The 20,404-nt window shown below is 40.9% G+C and overlaps 1 protein-coding gene across 2 annotated transcripts in view; it reads left to right on the plus strand.

Annotated features, from left to right (window-relative positions):
• The window catches only part of ZFYVE28 (zinc finger FYVE-type containing 28), a 143,876-nt gene extending 123,705 nt beyond the window's left edge, over positions 1-20,171 (plus strand). For both annotated transcript variants that reach the window (XM_082759185.1, XM_082759186.1), the window contains 5 exons: positions 4,131-4,285; positions 4,872-4,988; positions 6,017-6,121; positions 17,058-17,161; positions 17,890-20,171. In XM_082759185.1, coding sequence (XP_082615311.1) covers positions 4,131-4,285; positions 4,872-4,988; positions 6,017-6,121; positions 17,058-17,161; positions 17,890-18,021 — 613 coding nt within the window. In that variant the 3' untranslated portion in view covers positions 18,022-20,171. The remainder of the gene's footprint in view (positions 1-4,130; positions 4,286-4,871; positions 4,989-6,016; positions 6,122-17,057; positions 17,162-17,889) is intronic.
• Positions 20,172-20,404: the final 233 nt, after the last annotated feature.

Raw genomic sequence — 20,404 nt, forward strand, 5'->3', positions numbered from 1 at the left:
CTTAGAACTTCTGAGTGTTACACACTTTCAGTTGGGATGGGTTTGTCTTGCTGGAATTTGATCCCTCTTACTTTAAAGGGATCACTGACAGTCTTTTGAAATCTACGCCTGAAAATTAGTTGTAACTAAAAGCCTTGCCTGAGATCAGAAACAGAGGATGAGCTTACTTTCCTTTTAAAATTGCTGACATAATTGCACTGTTTGGAGTAGAAAAATACATTGGATTTTTTCTCCTTTGCAAGGAGTGACCACCTGGTGCTTTTGATCTGAGGCTTCTTAACAAAGTTATTTTAAAGGTTTACTATTTTGAGAACAGGATAATACAGTTGATTTCTTTATATTCATTATATCCGATGCAGTGAGCTTCTAAATTCTGTTTATCTGCCTCTACTGTACATGTAATGGGTACTTCAGATACTCTGAAGGTTTATGTTTGTGAGTAATGGGGAATTTTTTGAGAGACTCGTGTACATTCTGCATTCAATACAGAGCAGATTTTAGGTTTAGTGAACCAAATACTTCTAAATTTGAAAGGAAACATCTATGAATAGTTACAGATTTCTACTGCTACTGACTATTTTTTGAGCACAAATATAAAATATTAAATTTGGACTAGCTTTTGAGTCTTGTTGGCTTCGGTTGCTCAGTTTTAGACTCTGCTGCTTTTGCTGTTTTTAGATGAGTGTCAATGCCCAGCAAATTCAGCACCAGGCCTACGGTATCACAGATGGTTACCTAAAGCAATCAGCCCTTTCTGAAAACGTCAGTCGTAACCTTTTTTGTTCCACAGCCCTGCTTTCCTTTATGTGTGGACACTACGGCTTAACCTGGCTCATGGGTAAATTTTGGAATTCAGAGCTGTAAAGCATATTGGTTTCACAGGTGAAAGATGACATTGTGCACAATTACATTATTGGGTTTTGTTTGCTTGTCGATTCACGTAAAAAGCTAATTTATTCTGCCTGTTCCTTTAAACGTATAAGCAAGTCTACTGTTTGGAATCAGTCCTTTGACATAACATCTTCCTTCTTCATATTCACCTTCAGAGGTGTTAACTTTGCAGTGTTCTCACTATGAAAAATAAATATATGATAAGCCTTGTTTGTATGATTAAGATTTCACCAGGGGGAATTCCGTGCCTGCTTTATCTCTTCATAGCCTAATTCGCTGGTTAACACAGGAGGTTCCCTTCAACCAAGAAGGTGAAAAAAAGACATTATGTCTGTAGCTACTCAGTGCTTAAGTATGGTTGTTCATATTCTGCAGTGAGACTCAATTCTGGAGATATCGGCAGTGAAACATTCCAAATCTGAGCATGGTCTGACGTTAATGAAATGCTTCCTACACACCTGGTATCAGCTGAGAGTCTTTATCCAAGTTATGCATGTTAGATAAGCCCAGTAGGAATGGTATTCCTCTTAGAACTATAAAAATAATTTGTTTGAAATAATAATTTGGACAAAAGGTAAGTCAAACTCTGTAGATCAAAATCTGGGTTTGTTTTCTAAATTATCAATTTAAAAATCAGGAGAATCTTTAACATTTGCATAGATACAATCACTGCGGTTTGGGATACCCAGTTACAAGAAAAGCTGTTTATCTGAATTGTTATGTTTCTGTTCTTCCAGTGCTTCTGACTACCTCTGCAATATTTGCTGACTGCATCCTTTAAGAGTAAGATGTATTTTCAAATAAAGAACAGATGGTTATTAAGCCTTCTCTAAGAGTACTTTGTGTCCAGATCTGACTGGGTCCTGTTGGTAAAAGAAGAGTAATTGTTTCTTTCCAACTCTGCAGTGATGCTTAGGTCCAGTTTAAAATTATTCTGGAATGCTCACTTTTCTCTTTGCAGTGGCACAGGCAATGAAAATACCCATTTTTCTGAATCTCTTTTGTATGGATATTGTACTTCATGCCTGGCTCTCTGTACACATGAAAGTATGTTGTAAATGTGAGTGTTGTAAACGTGCTGACCTTCATCCCACAGTGCTGCAGCAATGCCTATCTGCTCTGTACTGTAGGCTTTTTAGGACAAAACCATGAGGTCTTGTGGTGGGACATGACCAGTCTTAATGACACACCGCAAAATCTTCCACTGAGTAGTCTGGAACAGAAGTCGGTGACACCACAATTCTTGTATATATAGTAGGAGGAGACTTGGAAAGGCAAACATTATTACTGCAATTGGTCAAAACGTGGTCAGAGTTGTGGAATGAGCCTTTCTTCCTGTCTGCAAAATGGGAAAGGACTGAATTTTTATTTATTTATTTATTTTTCCTTAGAAGGCACTCTTTACAGCTCTCAGTCCATTTAACACCTTGGGAATATTTCTTCAGCTGTGACTTGAGGGAAGGGAGCCATCATTATCACCCCATCTGTGCCCCGCACTTACGTTTTTGCTTAGTTTGGGACTTGCCAGGACATCATTCTGTTGAGATTTTATATTGTACGTGGAGTGCATTTCTTTCTGTCATGAGCTCTGTGCTTGCCTTGGAGAGCAATTTATATTGCAAATATGTATTGGTAAGATTGATTCCTCTAAAAATGAGAGAAAAGGTAGACCTTATTTGGCTGTGTTAAGAGGCACACAGAAACCCTTTTATTTGGACAAAGTCGCTCATGCTGCTGAGGGAACTGTAAGCATAAAACCAATATCTTTTAACATAAATTTGCTTTTGTTAATAGCAATAGAGACATGAACAGAAATGGGTTTCTTGTAAGTATACTCTTTACTCTGTATTTGAAAGAATGAGAAGCCAGCTAAGGTACTCGCACCGCATATTTTCCATTGATATTTCAGTCAATAACTAATCTCTAGTATTTATGTATTTTCAGTTCTGTTTTTACTAGGGCTTTTAAAACTGTATGGCAACATAAATCCTTTTCTATGTTTTAAGGATTACCTGTACAGTTCTGGATAGAATTTCAAAACAATATCCCATAAATTTTGGTTTATAATTATTTTCATGTAATTTCTGTAAATGTTACCTCTGTGTCTTATCCTGCAATACGTGTGCATGCTGGCATAAGAGTGGGATCTGCAGCTTGGTAAATACTTCAGCATCTCATAAAAACAGGCTGAACTCAAAATGCATTAAAAACTACATCCTTCCTCGTGTTTGCTATTTATGCAGTCAATAACATACATAGATTTTATATATATATATATTTATTTTTTACATAGTAGCTTCCAATCAACACAGTGAATCGTTAAGATTCCAACATAGTTGCATCCTGTCCTATAGTGCTATTTAGGGTTTTTTCATTGGCGAAATGCTGCATTTTCCTTTAAGCATTTCCTTCTTTAAATGCATTTTACTTTACAAGTAATTTAGGTAATTCTGGATATTTGAAGAAGCTGGCTTCCTGCCAGAGCTTTCTGCAGTTTGTTCCAGCTTCCTTTCCACAAAGGTGGTCGTGGTGGAAATGGCTAGCAACCATGCATCCCTTTTTAAGAAAAAAAATAAATAAAAGGGTTAAGGCTCTAGTAGACATTTAGAGACACATTTTAATCTCTTTGGAGTTGATGAGCCACTCTCTTGCAATAGTTTGACATTTCAGTAATTTTTACCGTTAGGTATATAAGGGGACTAATCTTCCTCTCTACTGCCTAAATTATGTTTTATCATCCTTTACATTTTTTATGTAAGGTTATATTTGGATTCTATTCTTGCTATTTTAAGGCAGCATAATTCAGAAATTCTTTTTTCAAATTTACTTCCACGTTAATAAATTTCTAAGGTGACTTCAGAACTGACCTTCTTGTTTGAGGCTGATATTCCCCTCTTGCATTTCTTGTGGAGTTATGGTCTTAGGACAGAAGTTTGAGTGGGAGTTAATGTGAAAAATGGACCAGCGTTTTGAAATAGCTAAGGGAAATGCAATAAAATACAGACAAATGATTTTCTGCTTAAAAGTTTTTTGCAACTATGCCACAGAGTGAAAATCAAACATGATGGTGATTGATTGCGTGTTGATTACCTTCAACAAGAATTTACAGCAATTAGTTCTGGTTTGCTGTAGAGTATTGCCTGAATAATAAATCCTTTAGGATTTTCTGAACATCCTGAACAAATGAATGCAGACTTACATTACTTTTCTTCATTATGTGTTTTTTTTTTCTCCAACAGCAGTTTAATGACGAGTTCTTGTTCATCTGATGACATTGATCAGGAAGAAATCCAGCTTGCTTTGCAGGCTGCTAAAATTGCCACCCGAGAAAAGATCAGATCCAGATTTCATGGCAGTAATGATCTTATTCACCGCCTTTTTGTCTGTATCTCAGGTATGAGAGCATCGTTTGTTCTGAATGTACTGAAAAGACTTCCTTTTTTTTCTTTTTTTTTGTTTGTGTAAATACATGGTAGAATGGACTAGTGATGAAGTAGCAGGAGGACTGTGTTTTGGAGTGTAAGTTGCAGATTGATCTAGATAGACCTGTTACCTAATTGTGACCAGCATAAAGAGTCAGAGACACAGACATCTGAGACCTGTAATGATGAAGAGTTTGGGCATGCAGTGGGTTTGCCTTCATAGTGCTTCCTGTTTCTTTGTAATGCCCTGTGTCTTCTGGGGAAGACATTTGATGCAGCCGTTGTATTTTGATGCAAAAGGAATCTCCCAGTGTTTTCTGCCAAAAGGGCAAGGAGGTTGTTTATCAAATTAAAGCCAACGTAAAGGCCAGAACATGGCTTGGTCATCATGGAAAATTAGTTTAGTTAATTTATCTATTTTTACTACTGACATGAGCTAGTGAACCTTTGAAAATGTACACCAGGCCGTTACTGGGAGCAACAGACAAATTTAAATGCTTCATTTTAAGGGAGGTATAATACTCTAGCAATGATTGATCTGTTTTCTCAATCTCCTAGGTGTTGCTGACCAGCTGCAGACAAACTATGCTAGTGATCTAAGAAGTATCTTAAAGACCTTGTTTGAAGTTATGGCAACCAAACCTGAAACAGAAGACAAGGAAAAGCAAAAGAAAGGTGAAGAGATTAATTTTTTTTTTTTTTCTGTACTGAATTTCTGATGGTAACTCCACATGGATCTATGAACTATTTGACAAGAATTTTCTTAAAACTTTGATAATTTTTGACAGGACACACTGTACAGTGATTTGAGCTATGGTTTTTTTTTTTTTAAAAGTCATGGAAATGGACTGTAAACAGGATGAAGTCACTGAAATTACAGGTATATAGGACTATGTCTCAAGGCAAACATTGCAAGATGTAAAGCCTTCAGAGTGCATCTACTCTTGCCCGTATTCCTGGGTGCAACAGAACAGTGTTCATAGCCTATATGAAGTGTTTAGACTTCCGATATTTTATTTATTTTTAAATTTTCCTGGTACTGTTTTACAATGGTCATATTTTAGTTTAGCAAGACAGATGTCTTTTTTTTTTTTTTTTCCCTCCTGGGATTTAAATAGCTATGTAAAAAAAAAAAAAGTAGAAGAGTAGGCTATGAGATTCAACATTCAAAGAAGAATAATGAAGAAATGGAGGCTATAAAGAATTATCACTACAGTTTTGTAGGCAACAATTCTTAGTTGGAATAATTTCCACTGGATGAGCTATAACCTAAAAAAAGAAAATGTTGACAAATGTAAGCATAAACTAAGTAAGTGAATGAAAGTCAGGGACACTTGGAATGATGCTTCTCTTTGTGATTTGATGTGTGCAGTACACCTAGGGAATCTCTGGTTGTTTTCATCATCTACTTCTTTGTAAAGGAACCAGGTTAAAAACTGTGAAATAAAATACAGGATGCAGCTAAACTGGTGGAAGTACAAGCACTGTATATCCTGTTATAACAGCATCTTTCATTTCTGTTGTCATTTCAAAGAAGAATCCAGGAGATTCTTAAATCGCTGTGTCAGGTTGAATAAAAAATAAGAAGTATAAGAAGGTACATATAGATGCTCCTGTAATATCATTCTGGAAATCCTAACATGAATATTTTGAGTACAAATTGGAAAAATATGAATTCAAGTACTTTTTGGTTTGTTTTACAGTTAATCAGGGTTTAAGGAATGCAGCATTGGAAGACTGTGCTTTGTGTCAAGAAAGTATATCATCCTCAGAACTTGCAGCAAAAGCCAGAGATGGGGACTTTGAAGGTACTTTCTTTTTTCTGAGAATAAAGTGAGACAATACTGTTGTTTTTAAAAACAAAAAACAAAAACACATTAAAATGGAATAAAACCCCACTCTTGTAAAGTTTGGCTCTGGAAAGTGAATATAAAATACTGTCATTATGTGGCTTATAAACAGAGTCAGATGATAAACTGAGCATATATTTCTTTCAGAACTTCTAACATCCTCATGAAAGTCTGTGATCTGCAAATTGTCATATCCAGTATGAATGCATTTGTATGAGTGGAGAAAGGTTCTGTGTACTAAAGGCTTTAATATAGCACATGACGTTACATGTGACAAGTCTCAGACGGCTGCGTATGATGTGATGCTGTAAGTAAGGTCATCTCAGCCAAGTCTAGAGATCTTTTATATCCTTAGCTATATGTGGAGGTGCTACTTTTTTCACCAGTAGAAGTAGCTTTCATATTTTCTATGCATTTGTCTCTGAGGAAAATGATCAAAATACTATGGTTTTTATTTTTGTATGCTTCACCATATTACTTCTAAGTGTGGAAAAGATATTTCTCGTGAGTGTACTGGGGGTACTTAAATCTCACTGAATGCATGGAAGGGCTGAAGAGAAGTGAAGAGTAAGTCTCAAAGTGTGGGTCAGGATTCAGTCCTCCTGAGAGCTCAGAAGTTTTTTGGTTTGGTTTTAAATCTGAGCTGCAGGAGTGCTTAGGAGTCAGTTATGGACTGTAGCCCTAGTATAGTAAACAATGTATAAAAAATGGATTAAAAGAAATCTTTGCACTTGCAGTCAAAGAATAAGAGAAGAGAAATAGCTGTATGAGATGCAGCAAACAGGAAAGCTGTCGGCTTTGATCTTGAGGGCTGGATGGTGATCTCATCACACCAGGAGCCCAGTTACTGGAGAGGTGTTGTCTCTGGTCAGGGTCCCTGGTCAGGTGAGAAATCCTAGACAGCCATAAACTGAGAAATTGTGCCTAAACTTGCCTCAATATCAGCTGGGCAGTAATTTTGCCATGCTCTAAAACTTTCTCCTGTTGTTTATTGTCTATTTGTCTATGTACACCAGTGTTCTGCCAGTCACACTTTGAATCCAGGATGTTAAATGAGTAATGAGCAATGTATGTCTCAGCTTGTCTGCAGAAAGGGATGACCAACAGACAAGAAATGTTAGTTCATGTCTTTTGTAGTAAAGATCAGAGATCACAGGGAAAAAACAAACAAACAAACAACCTTTTAGATTTTAGAGAAATCAGTTGTTTTGTGCTTATATAAAACTCAAGGATTGGTTGCTAACCCTTCTTCTAAAGCTGCAGGCTAAAGACTTGGAATTTAATCTATTCATTTAGAACAGCAGGCCTAATTTATGTATAATGTACTGTAGAAAAATTATCTCTTCTGGAGGAAGATGATTTGGGGGCAGATAAAGTAAAGAACTATTCAGAATAATTTTAATTGATTTTTCTATTGTGCAATAATTCAGAATCTGACAGAAGGCACAGTGAAGAACAAATCTTTAAGCAAAATATCTACCGTATACAGGCTGTAGTGGAAACAAATGCAAGAGATGATTCACTCCCTACCATTTCGGTTTGTATTCTTTTGTTTTGAATTGATGCCTGATGGTGTCAGTAAATGTGACTTCCAGAACTTGAAAGCAAGTTCTGCTGAACTGCAGGATGCTGAATAACCTTCTCACAGAGAACGTGCGTTTTGTCAAAGCAAAGTCAGTTTATTTCCGTGCCATGTTATTCAGCTTTTAAGGTTCTTCAGCTTTTTGTGGCACCTTTTATTGGTGAGGGGAAGGTTTTGTGTTTGGAGATGCACAGCTTCTGTTTTGGGATGCTGTTTATTGAAATAGAGGGCAGCAGTCTGGGTGCTCAGGTGATGTTATGGTGGGCTGTGTTGGAGTGGGGTAAGGAGAAATCTGTGGTGTTACATACTGGGAGCTCCAATAGCCCCAGGAAGGCTTGGGCATGTCTGAGTGAATCTCCTTGCAGCTTTCTTTGGGAGTCTTGTGTGTAAGTGGTTATGCTATAAATACCTTCTTGTACAAATGATTACAGCTCCTCTGACTGGGTAAACTTAGCTCTAAGGTTGGCTGATGGGCAGGACTTCTCTGTTGGAATGAGGCTGAATTTCACAGGATTACAAAGCCCGAGTGGATGAGGCTTGAAGGGATCTCTGGAGGCCACCTGGTCCAAGCCCCCTGCTCCAGCAGGGCCACCCTGAGTGGAGTGCCCAGCACCACATCCAGGTGGTTTCTGAAGCTCTTCAGGGAGGAGACCCCACCACCTCTGGGCAGCCTGTGCCAGGGCTCCATCATCCACACAGCACAGAAGGGCTGTCTAGTGGTCAGAGGGAACCACCTGGGTTCCAGTTTGTGCCCAGTGCCTCTTGGCCTGGCACTGGGCACCACTGGAAAGGGACTGTGAGTCCTCTTTGCACCCTCCCTGCAGGAATTTATACACATAGATGAAATCTCTCCCCCCATGCCTCTTCTTCTCCAGGTGGAGCAGCCCCAGCTCTCTCAGCCTCTCCTCACAAGAGGTGCTCCAGGCCCTTCAGCACCTTGGTGGCCCTTCCTTGGACTGTCGACAGTTCAGGTCTCTTGTTACAGGGGGCATCACAAGAAACAGAGGGTGCTGGGGAGCGTGGAGGTGAGCTCTGCCTTCCAAACTAGAACAAACCAAGGAAGGCCTCCAAAAAGGGGTATCTGAAGTGGATCAGTTCATTGAATTTGTGGAAACTGTAGGAACACCCATCCTGTCCCCTCTTCAGTACATTCCAGACTCATGTCTCTTGAGGCACAGGTCATAACGTGTCATTGCTGGTAGTGCTCTACAGACATTTTCCTACTATCTCTCACTGAGATATGAGGTGATAGCTAATGGGATACATCCTTTGCTGTCTCGAAAGCATCCAGCACGATGCATAACCTTGCAGCAGTATTTTATCCTCAGCAGCCATGTGCCTTCCCCCCACACCTTTTAACACCTCCCCACCTATCTCATTTTTGCAGGTTGCTGTGAAAGCAACAGCTCCTGGCATCGTGCTGGGTGAGGTTTGGATGCAGATGAAGATATTTGCTGGTCAGGATAACCTTTGCTGCATGAACGATGTTCCCCATTTGTTGCAGCAAGTCTGATGGGTTCATCCTTCAGCCTAAAGCTGGGCCACAGGCCACCAACAGGAATTCACGGCAGTTGTCATTGTAAATGGATTCAATACAAAGTCTGTTGATTGTTGCAGCAATCTGTTGACATCATTGCACCAAAATTAATTATATCCATTTTTCTACATTGTTTCTATACTTCAGGTCACTCCTAATGATTTCAGCAGAAAGTGAAAACAATTTAAAGTGAGTGAGCACATCGGCAGCTCCTCCCTTCTGCCATCATGGCAGAACACAAGCATGGATCAAATTGAGAAAGTCCAGCGAGCTACCTGCCAGGAAAGCTTTTTCCAATTATCAAATAAAACTCCCTTACAAAAAGTACCAAATGCTGAAGATTGCATCCAAGCGATGTTAATAAAAAAAAGGCAAGCCTAGCAACCCAAACAAATAAATGAATAGTGGTAAGATTTTCGTGAAGGTTCCAGCCTCTACTCAGATTATGAAGATGAATCACTTGTTTTTGTCAGATTTCTCATTCTTACTCTATATCAAACTCACCAGCTGGTCTGGGTCATAAAACAAATACGAATGCTTATTATGAGCCAGCTGACATTGGCAAGGGTATAAGAGTTGAATCCTGTGACCTTCTGAAGGTTGAAAGACAATATACTACAGATGAATTGACATTCCAAAACAGAAGCATTTTCATTTTCAAAGTCCAGATGAGCCTGTGGTGTATATATTCATCTTTGCTTTCCTAATGCTCTAGGATTATTTTTTTTTTTAGGAAGCCTATGTATTTATAATTTATAGGCATAAAAAGCAGTCTGTGTTTTTTTCAGAGAGCAAGTGAAAACTACAAACACATTTGCTTTACTAGAATATAAAATGAATGTATACAAAATTTCATAATTGAGTTTTAAAATATAATTTCCCTGATATGCCCTGATCAAATGATGGAGAAGGTGGCCAGTGGGTATGAAGGTCTGTATATAACAGGCATATGTGTGACAGCTGCTCAGAAAAAAGCAGGTTGGGTTCTGCTTTTCTCCTGGTGTCAGTGGGGACCGACCAGCCAGCACAGGGAGAAGGCTGCTGGGACGTTCCCAAGCTCTGGTTTGGGACAAGCCAGTCAGATAACAAGCTGGCCAAGGAATTTGCACGGGACTGGGAGTGGGCAGAACGGGTCATACGTGAATTAAAGCAAACCTTCACACTGGAAAGTACAAGAAGGCTGCTTTTCAGTTAACCTAGTTAAAATGCATCCTGGCTGCGACAGGGCTGTCTTGCTCGTAGAGGCTTCAGTATCTAGTATAGCTTTTTTTCTTATTTTATAAAACAAAACAAAACATTGAGAATGTAGAAATTTGACATCTTTATGCAGTTTGTGTGTCTGGGATCTTGTTTCCAGTCCTAATATAAAACTTGCTTTGTATTTGCATGCTGTTTCCCATATGTATACAGTAACTTCTTTTCTTTGTTTGTTTTGTTAAGGATTTGTATGTATTCATTTCTTCTTCCATCTGTAAATGTGATCAAGCACAATTCCCTGCTTACCGCATTTGGGATTGGGGCAAGGTGAATATTTTTCATGTGTTGATATCACGAAGCTACAGGCCAGCGAAAGCAGTGAGTTACATTTCTGGTCTAGGAATAAGCGTGAGATGCTTAAAAATTTAAAGATTTTGTCAGGGAAAGACAGTAAGCATTACGAAGCTGGTTGTGCTCCACAAAAATATTTGCTGTAGCATCCCACCTCTCTCTGCAGCCATACATCCATTTCCCCTCCCTCTCTCTCCCATTTATACAGAACCTCCTTGCTGGCTGCCACCTAGCCATAACTCTGGCCGTAATGCATTTGCTGTGGCTGCCAGTACAAATAACTGTTTGTGCCAAATGGTGTTAGCATCTGTTTGCTGCACAACAGCAAGCCATTTCTCCTTGATCCCTTTCCATCTCATAAAGTCCCGGCCCACCCACTTTTGTCTAGTCACAACTCCTTGCTGCTCTCCAGCCAGCAGCACTAGCACAGCTCAGTAATTTATGGTCCCGAGGCTCGAGTTCATGTTCTTGTTGCCATATGAAGGCACAAGGTCAAGAAATACTGCCCCTGCTGCCGTGCGTGCAGAGTCTAATCACTGAATCTAGAATTAGCTGTCAACCCTGGCTGAAAGCTTCAGTTTTCCTTTTGTCCTTTACACACCTCTGGCTACTCTATTATTTATAATGATGACCAGCAAGGCTTTCTAAGTGAAGGAAGCTAAATTCCTGCACAGTTCAGTGACCAAATATATTCTGTCTGTATAACTTCTTGCTGTTTTTCTTATTCAGCAGCTCTGCTTGCGCAAGTGCAACAGAATAATTTACCAGAAAGTTTTCTAAAATGAGACACTGTTTTACAATATACACGAAGTGTACTCAATCATGGGAGATTACAGGATTTCCAAATGTTCAGGTTTAGGTAGTATTGGTGTGGCTTATGTGTTAAAAACTTGCTCACAGTCTCTTACCTTTTCAAAGATTGTCCCACTCTGTCAGCACAGTGCAGATTTCATTGAGATTTCGTTGCAGGAGGAGAAAGCAACCAATAGGTACTGTAAGGCACAGGCTTATTTGCCTCCACTGTGGCATAATTGAGATTTGATTAGGTTTGAATTTTCTTTGTCCTAAAAGTACACATTTTTTGAGTGTTCTGCTGTCATGTAGTGCACAGTACCAATTTGTTTTCAAACAAATATCAATCAAATTCTAGTTTTCAGAACCTAAGTCAAGAACATTACTAGAAAGTATTTAGAATCTAAATGGGTGTTAATATACTACATAATTTTTAAATCTCAAAATTTAGGCTTCAGAATAAGTTTTATTACATATTCTGAAAACTTTAAATAAAAAAAAAAAAAAGGGAGGGAACACTCAGGGAGAAATCTAGAAGATAACTGTTCTCTAATTGCTGGTAGGCTTTCCGAAGGACTGCTAGCAATGGTTATATGGAAGATAAAGATTTCAGGTTCATCTGTTTTAAAAACAAAACAAACATATCCAAGTGAAAATCAGTGTTTTCTATCAGAGTTGCTTCATTTTATGTAAATAATTATTAGGCCTGAAGAGTAAGTTGCTGGTCAGGCACCCGTACAGAACAGATTCAGGATGTCATAGGTCAAGATGTGTTGAATCAGGCACAGCAGAGGCTGAAGCCTGAGTCTGCTGAGCTCCGTGCTTCGTTCAGAGCTTCCTAGGTCTGCGCAGAGATCGCATCTTAAGAAAGCCATTTGACAGAGCTGTCCTTGAAGCTAATAAGTCTGTACCTCTGTTTTTGCCCTCACCTCCCCCCTGCCCCAATTTTCATCAAATAACATTGTTGAAGCAGAAAATTATTTTAATTGAAAAATTTCAAGCCAGCTGTAATCAAGGCTAAATCTACTGAGCAAGGGAAAAAATTACTTTGGTGCAGTTGCCTCCAAGGAATCTTACATAAAAGTTGGAGACTGCCTGGAATGACATGCGGAAAATTAAATGTCATATGGGAAAAAAGGGCTCATCTTCCCGTAGAGGTTGGGGTGAAGGGGTAAAGTCACGTCACCTTTGTTCTCTGCTTTCCGTACTTACAACTGTTAGAATTTACCGTGTGGCACAACGTTCATCAGAGGAGCTGCAGCAAGGCAGCCTGACCTTTTTTGCAGCTGTGAGGATAATGCGTGTTGATGGCTGCAGCCCTGTAGCTTCCACAGGGTGCCATAGGAACAGCCCTCGCTGAGGCTGCTTTGGGAAAGGTACAATCAGGATCGTGCATGGAGTGCTCCAAAATCTAATACACATCCATCCAGGAGGAACTTCCAGTTCTGCATTACGGTTATTTGATAAAAACAGAAGATGCAGAAAGGGTCCACCCCTTCTTGCCTGGCCCTAAAGCAGGCACTGGCATGAGCTTAGGGGTTAGCAGTTGCCCCTCCACAGGGAGTTGGGAGTGCATGCTTTTGGATTTGTTTTCTTCCAGACTATATAGATTTGTTAGATAAGGCAACTTGCAAGCTCCAGCAATTTGGGGGATTTTTTCATCCCATCTCACCCAGTCTCCTGTGTGTCAGCACCACCAAATGAACTCAGGCTGTCGGTAAGGATTCACGGTTATTTCAGGACTGTGTGTCTCTGTGTTGTCAACACTTGGGTTTGGATGGTTTACTCACAGGAGGCAGGGTTTGTTTTTTTAATTCTGGTCTTTCAGTCTTCAGCGTTGCTGTTGCCAAGTGTCCATCCCAGCACGACCGAGCTCTAGCTGAAGACCATGCTGGCAGTGTGTCCTGGTGCTGTTTTGACTCACCCCTGTTGATGGGTCCAGGCGCAGGCTCCCTGTGCTTTGTGGCACGGAGATGTTCTCCCTGTTTATGTCAGATCAGACAGACTGCAGCAGTCGTGTTGCACACATTGAAGCAAAATAAGTTCACATGTGCTTTTTGACGTGTTTCCAGCATCTGATTTTTATCATGATTATGCTGTTCTTAGAGCTCCAGCATCTTGGGTTTATGTTGGATTTGTAACTTCCATAGTGCAGAATGAACTTTGTTTAACTAATGAGGTTGCAGGGACATGTAAAGGTGAATTGTAAAAGCTACGATATAAAAGTGAAACAAAAGAACATAAAGTTTCATGATTTATTGGCTTTCATAACACAGGATATAATAGCGAGGAGCTGGGAATACTGTCTCTCCCTTTTAAATGTCTTTTTCAGTCTCCACACTGTTTCACTTTATCTTGAGCCCTTAATTTTATTTTTTTGCTTTCTCTGAACTCGTGCTTCATAGCCATTAAATTACTTGTTTCGCTGCTTTTCTCTGCCTTTTTCCTGTGCACGCTTTTTATGTTTTCTTCTCAAATTTATTTCTGTTCTCTGTCTCGTTAATCCCTTCCCTCCCTTCCTCCTCCTCTTTGATGTTCGTACTGTGGTCTTCATCCGTTTCCCAGCAGACTTCTCTGAGCTCTCACAGCCTGATGAAGCAGCGGGCCAATTAGCCCACGAACGAGCCTTTCCCTCCATGCCTTGTGCAAATCCCCGAAGCCCAGGCAGATGCTGCTTTGGGGACTGGATCTTTCCATCTGCTGTTGTGTGTGGGGCCACATAGCCTGGAGAAGGACCCTAAGAAAAAGCTGACAGGCACGGTGCTGCTGCCCTGCTTCCAGCCAGCCTTCGGGACGATGCTGAGGGTTTCATCTCTCTAACTCGCTGTGCTCCTCCTGCGGGAGCTTTCTACCCTCACGAGGCTGCTCTTCAGAGAGTATTTCAGAAACCTGTTCTATAAAAAGCCCGATGATGACTCAGTCGCTCATGTAAGTCAGGCAGGAAGGCAGCTCACAGGGTTGAGGGGGATGAGGCTGGAGACGGGCACCTAGAGGTGCTGGTCCCATCGCACTGGGCTTGCACGGGCTCCGAGAGGCTGAGCTGCTCACAGCCTCGTCCTTCCAGCAAGTGCTTTTGGTGATTTTCCTTCTTATTTAGCACCGGAGATAATTAAATCCCGATAAGGTCAATCAAAAATAACTTTTCAGCAATGCCTATCAAGGGCAGCAACAGAGAAAAGCAAATAAACCAAACCCAAACGGTGAGCACCAGCCGATAAGAAGGCTGCTTTTTGCTGATGGGCTCTGGAGTCTTTGCAGTGGAGTTGTGTTGGTCACAGTCTGAGGAGAGGAGCGGTTACGGTACGAGCTGCTCCAGAAGCCTCCATTCTTATTGCCCTGTTGCAGGCTGTACAAAAAGGGCCTCTGTTTTCTGGCTTTTTGGTGAATATTAAAATTGATAACTAGCTGCACAGGTAGCAAAGTAGGCAACTTACCAAACTACTTCACTGGTGTGCTGTTTGTATGGGGGGAAGACTTGGTGGCAAAAGGTTGAATAACTTCTAAATATTGCTGTCTTTAAAAATGAGCGCGAATCAAGGGGATGGTTAAATCCCCAAAAACATAACCAAGGCTGTGTAGTCTAATGGCAAGTTAGGAATAGGAATATCTTTACTGGTTAGTTATTTTGTGTACGTGATAACCCAAAGGACCTCCTGGATGGAGAACGTGGAGATGGTCCAAGCTCAGCATGCCATGGCTTCAGACTAGGTAATCCCACGGATGTGATACCCAGTTTGTGTCAGCATCACAGATCGCTTTTAGGGGCAAGTTCCCCTGGCCACGTTACATGTAGTAGCTGCAAAGGTAGCAGCAAGAAGAATAACAGAGAGGAAAATCCTCTGCTTTCACTGACATTAATGCTCTGGCTTAAGCTGGCAGTGCTGCCTCTGCCTGCTGCCGTAGGAAAGTCTGGCTTTTAAATCGGATTTTGTGCCCTTACATCCCCACAGAGCACTTCTGGTGAACTGCTCTGCTGTTCCCAGGGGCGAGGTGAAGGCTGCAATGCGCAGTCCTCTTTTTTATTTTATTTTCTCTTACTACCACAGAGGTCATTTCTCTGAACATTGACTTCGCTTTTGGTTGCTCTCCCTACAATTACAGCCTTTATCAGACCAGATAGTTTGTTAAATGAGAGATTACTTCCTTAACTAACTTAATTTGCAAAAGAGTTTAGATCTTATAAAAGCTGTGTCCAGATTTGAAGTTCTGTTCAGACTTTTTTTTTTATCCATCTGCTTTTTGAATGTTTTCTGCATTACATTGTATATGCTTTTTTTAAAAATTTGACAAGTGTTGCAATGTGACAGAGGAAAGCGGGTCACGGCTACATTTGACTGACGAATATAATGCAATGAGCTGGATTTTTCATTTAATTGTCTCCTTTCTGTCTGTAGCTGTTGTCCACTTGACCTCTGCATTAAGTGCGCCGCGTATTTTGTTGTTGGGTAACACGCTCCTCAAGGCAGGGATCGTGCTTGTCAGGTGTATAAATCAGCAATTGTATGGGTCGTGTGCTGTAAATAACACTTGGAGAGAAGCTGCATATGGGGAACGGGGGTGAACACGTCCAGCAGTTTATGTTTCCACTTTGTCCGTGGATTCCTTTTGAGTAGAACTTGTCTTGCCCTTGATTAGACTTTTACTAACTTAATTAAGCAATCAGCTACGTCATTTCTACACTCATGATTTTAGACTCGTGGAGGTCGCGTCAGCCTGTCGCTAGCAGGAGCAGCTCAACAGAAGTGAGCCTGATGCATTCTGCTGTGCAAAAACCAAACCATTTTGCTGCTTGGCTTTTATGAGGGGTTACAGAGCTCCCAGGAGAAATAAACAACTGAAACCTGCTCTTAGGGATGGCGGTCGAGATCTTTTTCTGCTAAGTCTTGTGCACGTGATTTTGTGTATTTGCTTTCGTTGCCGGTAAGGCAGGCTTCCAGGAAGAGCACTGATAGTGTAGCAGAGAGCAGCCAGGCTCTGAGTCGATTTTCTGCGGAGTTTGCCTGAAACTGTACAAAAAGCAGCCAGCTTTCCTGCAGGATGTGCTGCAGAGGCTGGGAACGGCTCGCAGCTTGCTTTGATGGCTGGTTGCGTTGTCAAAACCACCTGGGTTCTGCTGAACAGCCTCCTGTCCTCGTGCTTTATGTTGCCTATCCACGTCTCCCTGCCACTTTCACTTGCCCGGGCTGCGTTTCATTTCAGGCCCAAAGCAGCTGTGCTCTGCCCCAGAGGTGGTCACCTTGTGGGGAATTGGGGGCGAGACCCCCGTCGTTCCTCAGCTTACCCACCTGCCTGCTCACAGAGCACCTCGAGACGCCGAGATGAAAGCAGCTGCTGTGATATTTTATCCTCCCTGCTCCCTGGAGGACCTGGTAATCGCAGGCTTGGTTTTATTCCCTTCTGATTTATCTCCCCTTTTGTTGTTGTGTTTCTGACAGATCCTCCTGACTGGGTTCCAGATGAAGTCTGCAGCTACTGCACAGCCTGCAAGGCTCCTTTCACGGTCATTCGCAGGAAGCACCACTGCAGGAGCTGTGGCAAGGTAATGACTCAGGCAGACGTGTGAGAAATGCTCAGCCGGAGAGCAGCACATTCACACACACCACAGGAACTCAGCTGCACAGCAAAACGTGTGCTCTTGCCCAAGATTTTCAAGTGACAAGTGCTTTCCTATGTCTTTTGTCGACTGGTCAGCTTATTTAGAAACTGAGGGGGGTGGGAAACTCTAACTTCTATACAGCAATTTGTCCTCTTGAAAGCAGAACTCCCTGTTGAGGCCCAGGAACCAGCACCCCGAATCTGGAGTCACTCCGGACTGCTGCTCTCTAAGCTTTCATGAACCACAGCAGCCTGCACAGAGAGGGTGCTGCAGGGCTCAGCTGCAGGGACAGCATGTCCCTTTGGTTTCTTCCAAGTCTTTGCAGGATGACTGGTGCACAGGGCTGCTGCTTTGCAAGTCTGGGGGGGAAGGAGAGGGAGCATAAAGCAGTCACAAGTCTTGGAAAGCCAGAAATCCACAGTCTTATTTCACTTGCTTGCTTTCTTGCTTTTGTACAAGGTGGTAAAGAAGTTGGTTTTGATAACTTTATAGTGGACATGCAGGAGTGGGAACTCGGGGGATAATCACAAATACTCCCCTAGTCTGTCTTCCCGAGTATTCCCAGTACCCAGGAGCACAGCACATGCCATCTTCTCTCCCCTTTTCTGAAATGAGTTTTGTCCCACCAGTTCTTCAGGGAACTAACGTGAGATCTCCCTTTTCTTTTTCAGATCTTCTGTTCCCGCTGTTCCTCCCACTCTGCTCCATTACCTCGCTATGGTCAGATGAAGCCTGTCCGTGTTTGCACTCACTGTTACATGTTCCACGTCACTCCTTTCTATAGTGACAAAGCTGGTATCTGACGTATTAAACTACTGGTGTGTCTGCTGGAGTCTTACATGGACTGAGATATTTGACCTAAGCCAAGACTTAACTTGAAAGAGGGACCCTGTGAGGGTGTGTAAGCTTTGACATCCATTATTATAAATTTTGTACAGTTTTTATTGCATTTTCCTAAGCTGCTAAAGGGAAGTATGAAGCGTCTGTAGCTCTAAGGCTGCAGTACAGTCTTCCATAAATCTAAAACATTAATGTTACGATGCCATATGCAGAACAAATGCACTGTGGGGAAAGAAATAGGGCTCAGAGAATTGAACGAGCATTGCTGCTTATCTGACATGCTAAGAACAGAGCAGGCGGTTACCTAGTTCATCTCAGCAAACCAGTCCCAAAGCCTGGACACTTCTGTGCTTACAATTCCAGCATGGCTGTGGATGTCAGCTCTCTCCCTCCCGTTGCTCTTTAACTTGCCCATTGCTAGGTTTTTGCTACCTATGCTAGGATTAATTAAAGCAACAATATTTCAAATCCATCTTGAATATTTATAAAGGCAAAACTTTCTTTGAGTCACGTAGGAAGCACTGGAGGTCCTGAAGCAGTCTATTTCTGTTGCCTTTCATTTACTGAGCAGAGCAATAACTCCAAGTTCTCTTTTAAAAATTGCAATTTATAACTTCTAGTTCCATATTTTGAGATTTTGGGATTATTTATAATCTGCATCATTGATGCTAAATCCTGTTAATAAAAGTATAAGACAGAGTTCTGGTTTCTATATCAACATTTAAAACTTAACTAAACAAACTGCAGAGGAAATGATTACAAATGAATGAATCAATATTAAAGTACATATTTTTGGAAGGGTTTAGCAGCAGAGTTCAGTATTGTGACAATGATTTATCCCATGCTGAGTTTTTAAAATGATTTTTAAAAGGCAAATACGTAATGATACATTGGAAAGGTCAGAGCATTAGAGAATGGTCAGCCAGAGAAGGGTTCTTGGTGTCCACATTTGGCAGAGTAACCGTGTAAAATATTGCATACTGTTACTTCACTCATGCTAACAGCTCAGAAGATGTTTGTATTTATTTGAAACACCAGGGATTAATTTTTATTTCCACTTGGAGAGGAAAGAAATAAGATTCACATGTATTCTTGCTATGATCTTGCACAAACTCTTTGCAGTAAGAGCTCCCTGAGCACTGAGGTTTCAAAGACGTCTGGACATGCTTTGAGCTAGCCACATTAAAAGCAAGACACTGTGTGCTGTGGTTGCAGAGGAAATGAGATCAAGAGCTCTTTGCTGTATCCTCTTTCCTGACGTGCAGAGTTACACAGTGTGTTTCAAACTGATAAATACAAAAAGAGAGATGAGGAAGTTGTTTGCGGTTTCATGCTCAAGAAAGGTCGTCATTCGAAATGATAAAGCGAAACTGGCCAGTGTGAATTATAATTTTTTTTGGTGGACATTCCCTTTGTTCAGTGGTTTTCTATTAAGTGTTACGAGCCATATGAGGGTATAGCAGTCTGGCACTACTGTCATTTGGGATCACATGAAACAGCTTCACCTAGTTTATGTGTAATGCACAAGCCTTATGATGCTGTTCGTGGACAATGTCAGCTATAATGTGTTGTCCTCACCTTATTTATATTTTTGTTATTATTTCCCTGAAATTCCTTCCGTGGAATCCTTGAGTTGAAGTGTCGGCATTCACCGGAGTTTGGAAAGGCATGGGGTGGGTGTTTGGTGGGAGGTGAGTATAACGTGGTGCAAGCAATGATACTTATTCAGGCTTAAATCTCAGGCTTCACATTGCAATGATTATTGCAGTTTTATTTTTAGAAAAAAAAAAGAAATAAATAAAAACAAATTTAATGCTTCTTTTATAGGATAAAAAATACAACAAACTTCAGTTGTGAAATAAATATGCACAAAAAGTTGCTTCTGTGAAAAAAAATCTTATTTAATGGACTGAATATTTATTCAAGCTTGTTTTTATTTTGTAAATGCTGTAATTCAGAATCATTTCCATAAATATGATATTTAAAGATCTCAGACACTATAGTTTCTTATGTAAATACAGACTCCTATTTCTCTTACTGAAAAGCACAATGACTATATCAATACTAATATACATTTGCCTCAAGGCAGACTTTCATCTTGTAATCTCTTCAGATAATTAAAATGTCAGGACTTTCTACTTCCATGTGCCGGATTGCTCTTTCATTTCTGGGTCCTTTCACACGTAGTGACAGCTGCCAGCCTGTCAAACAAACTGCCCCTAATTCTTTCTCACTTTGCCCACTTCCCAGATAACCCGAAAGAAATGAGTTTGAGTTGGGAAGTGGAAGTGGCCGTTATGGAGAGGGGGTGGCAACCCAGTGCCAGCCTGTCCCTGAGTGTGCTTG

This window comes from Aythya marila (assembly GCF_965140915.1).
Source record: "Aythya marila genome assembly, chromosome: 4".
NCBI lineage: Eukaryota > Metazoa > Chordata > Aves > Anseriformes > Anatidae > Aythya > Aythya marila.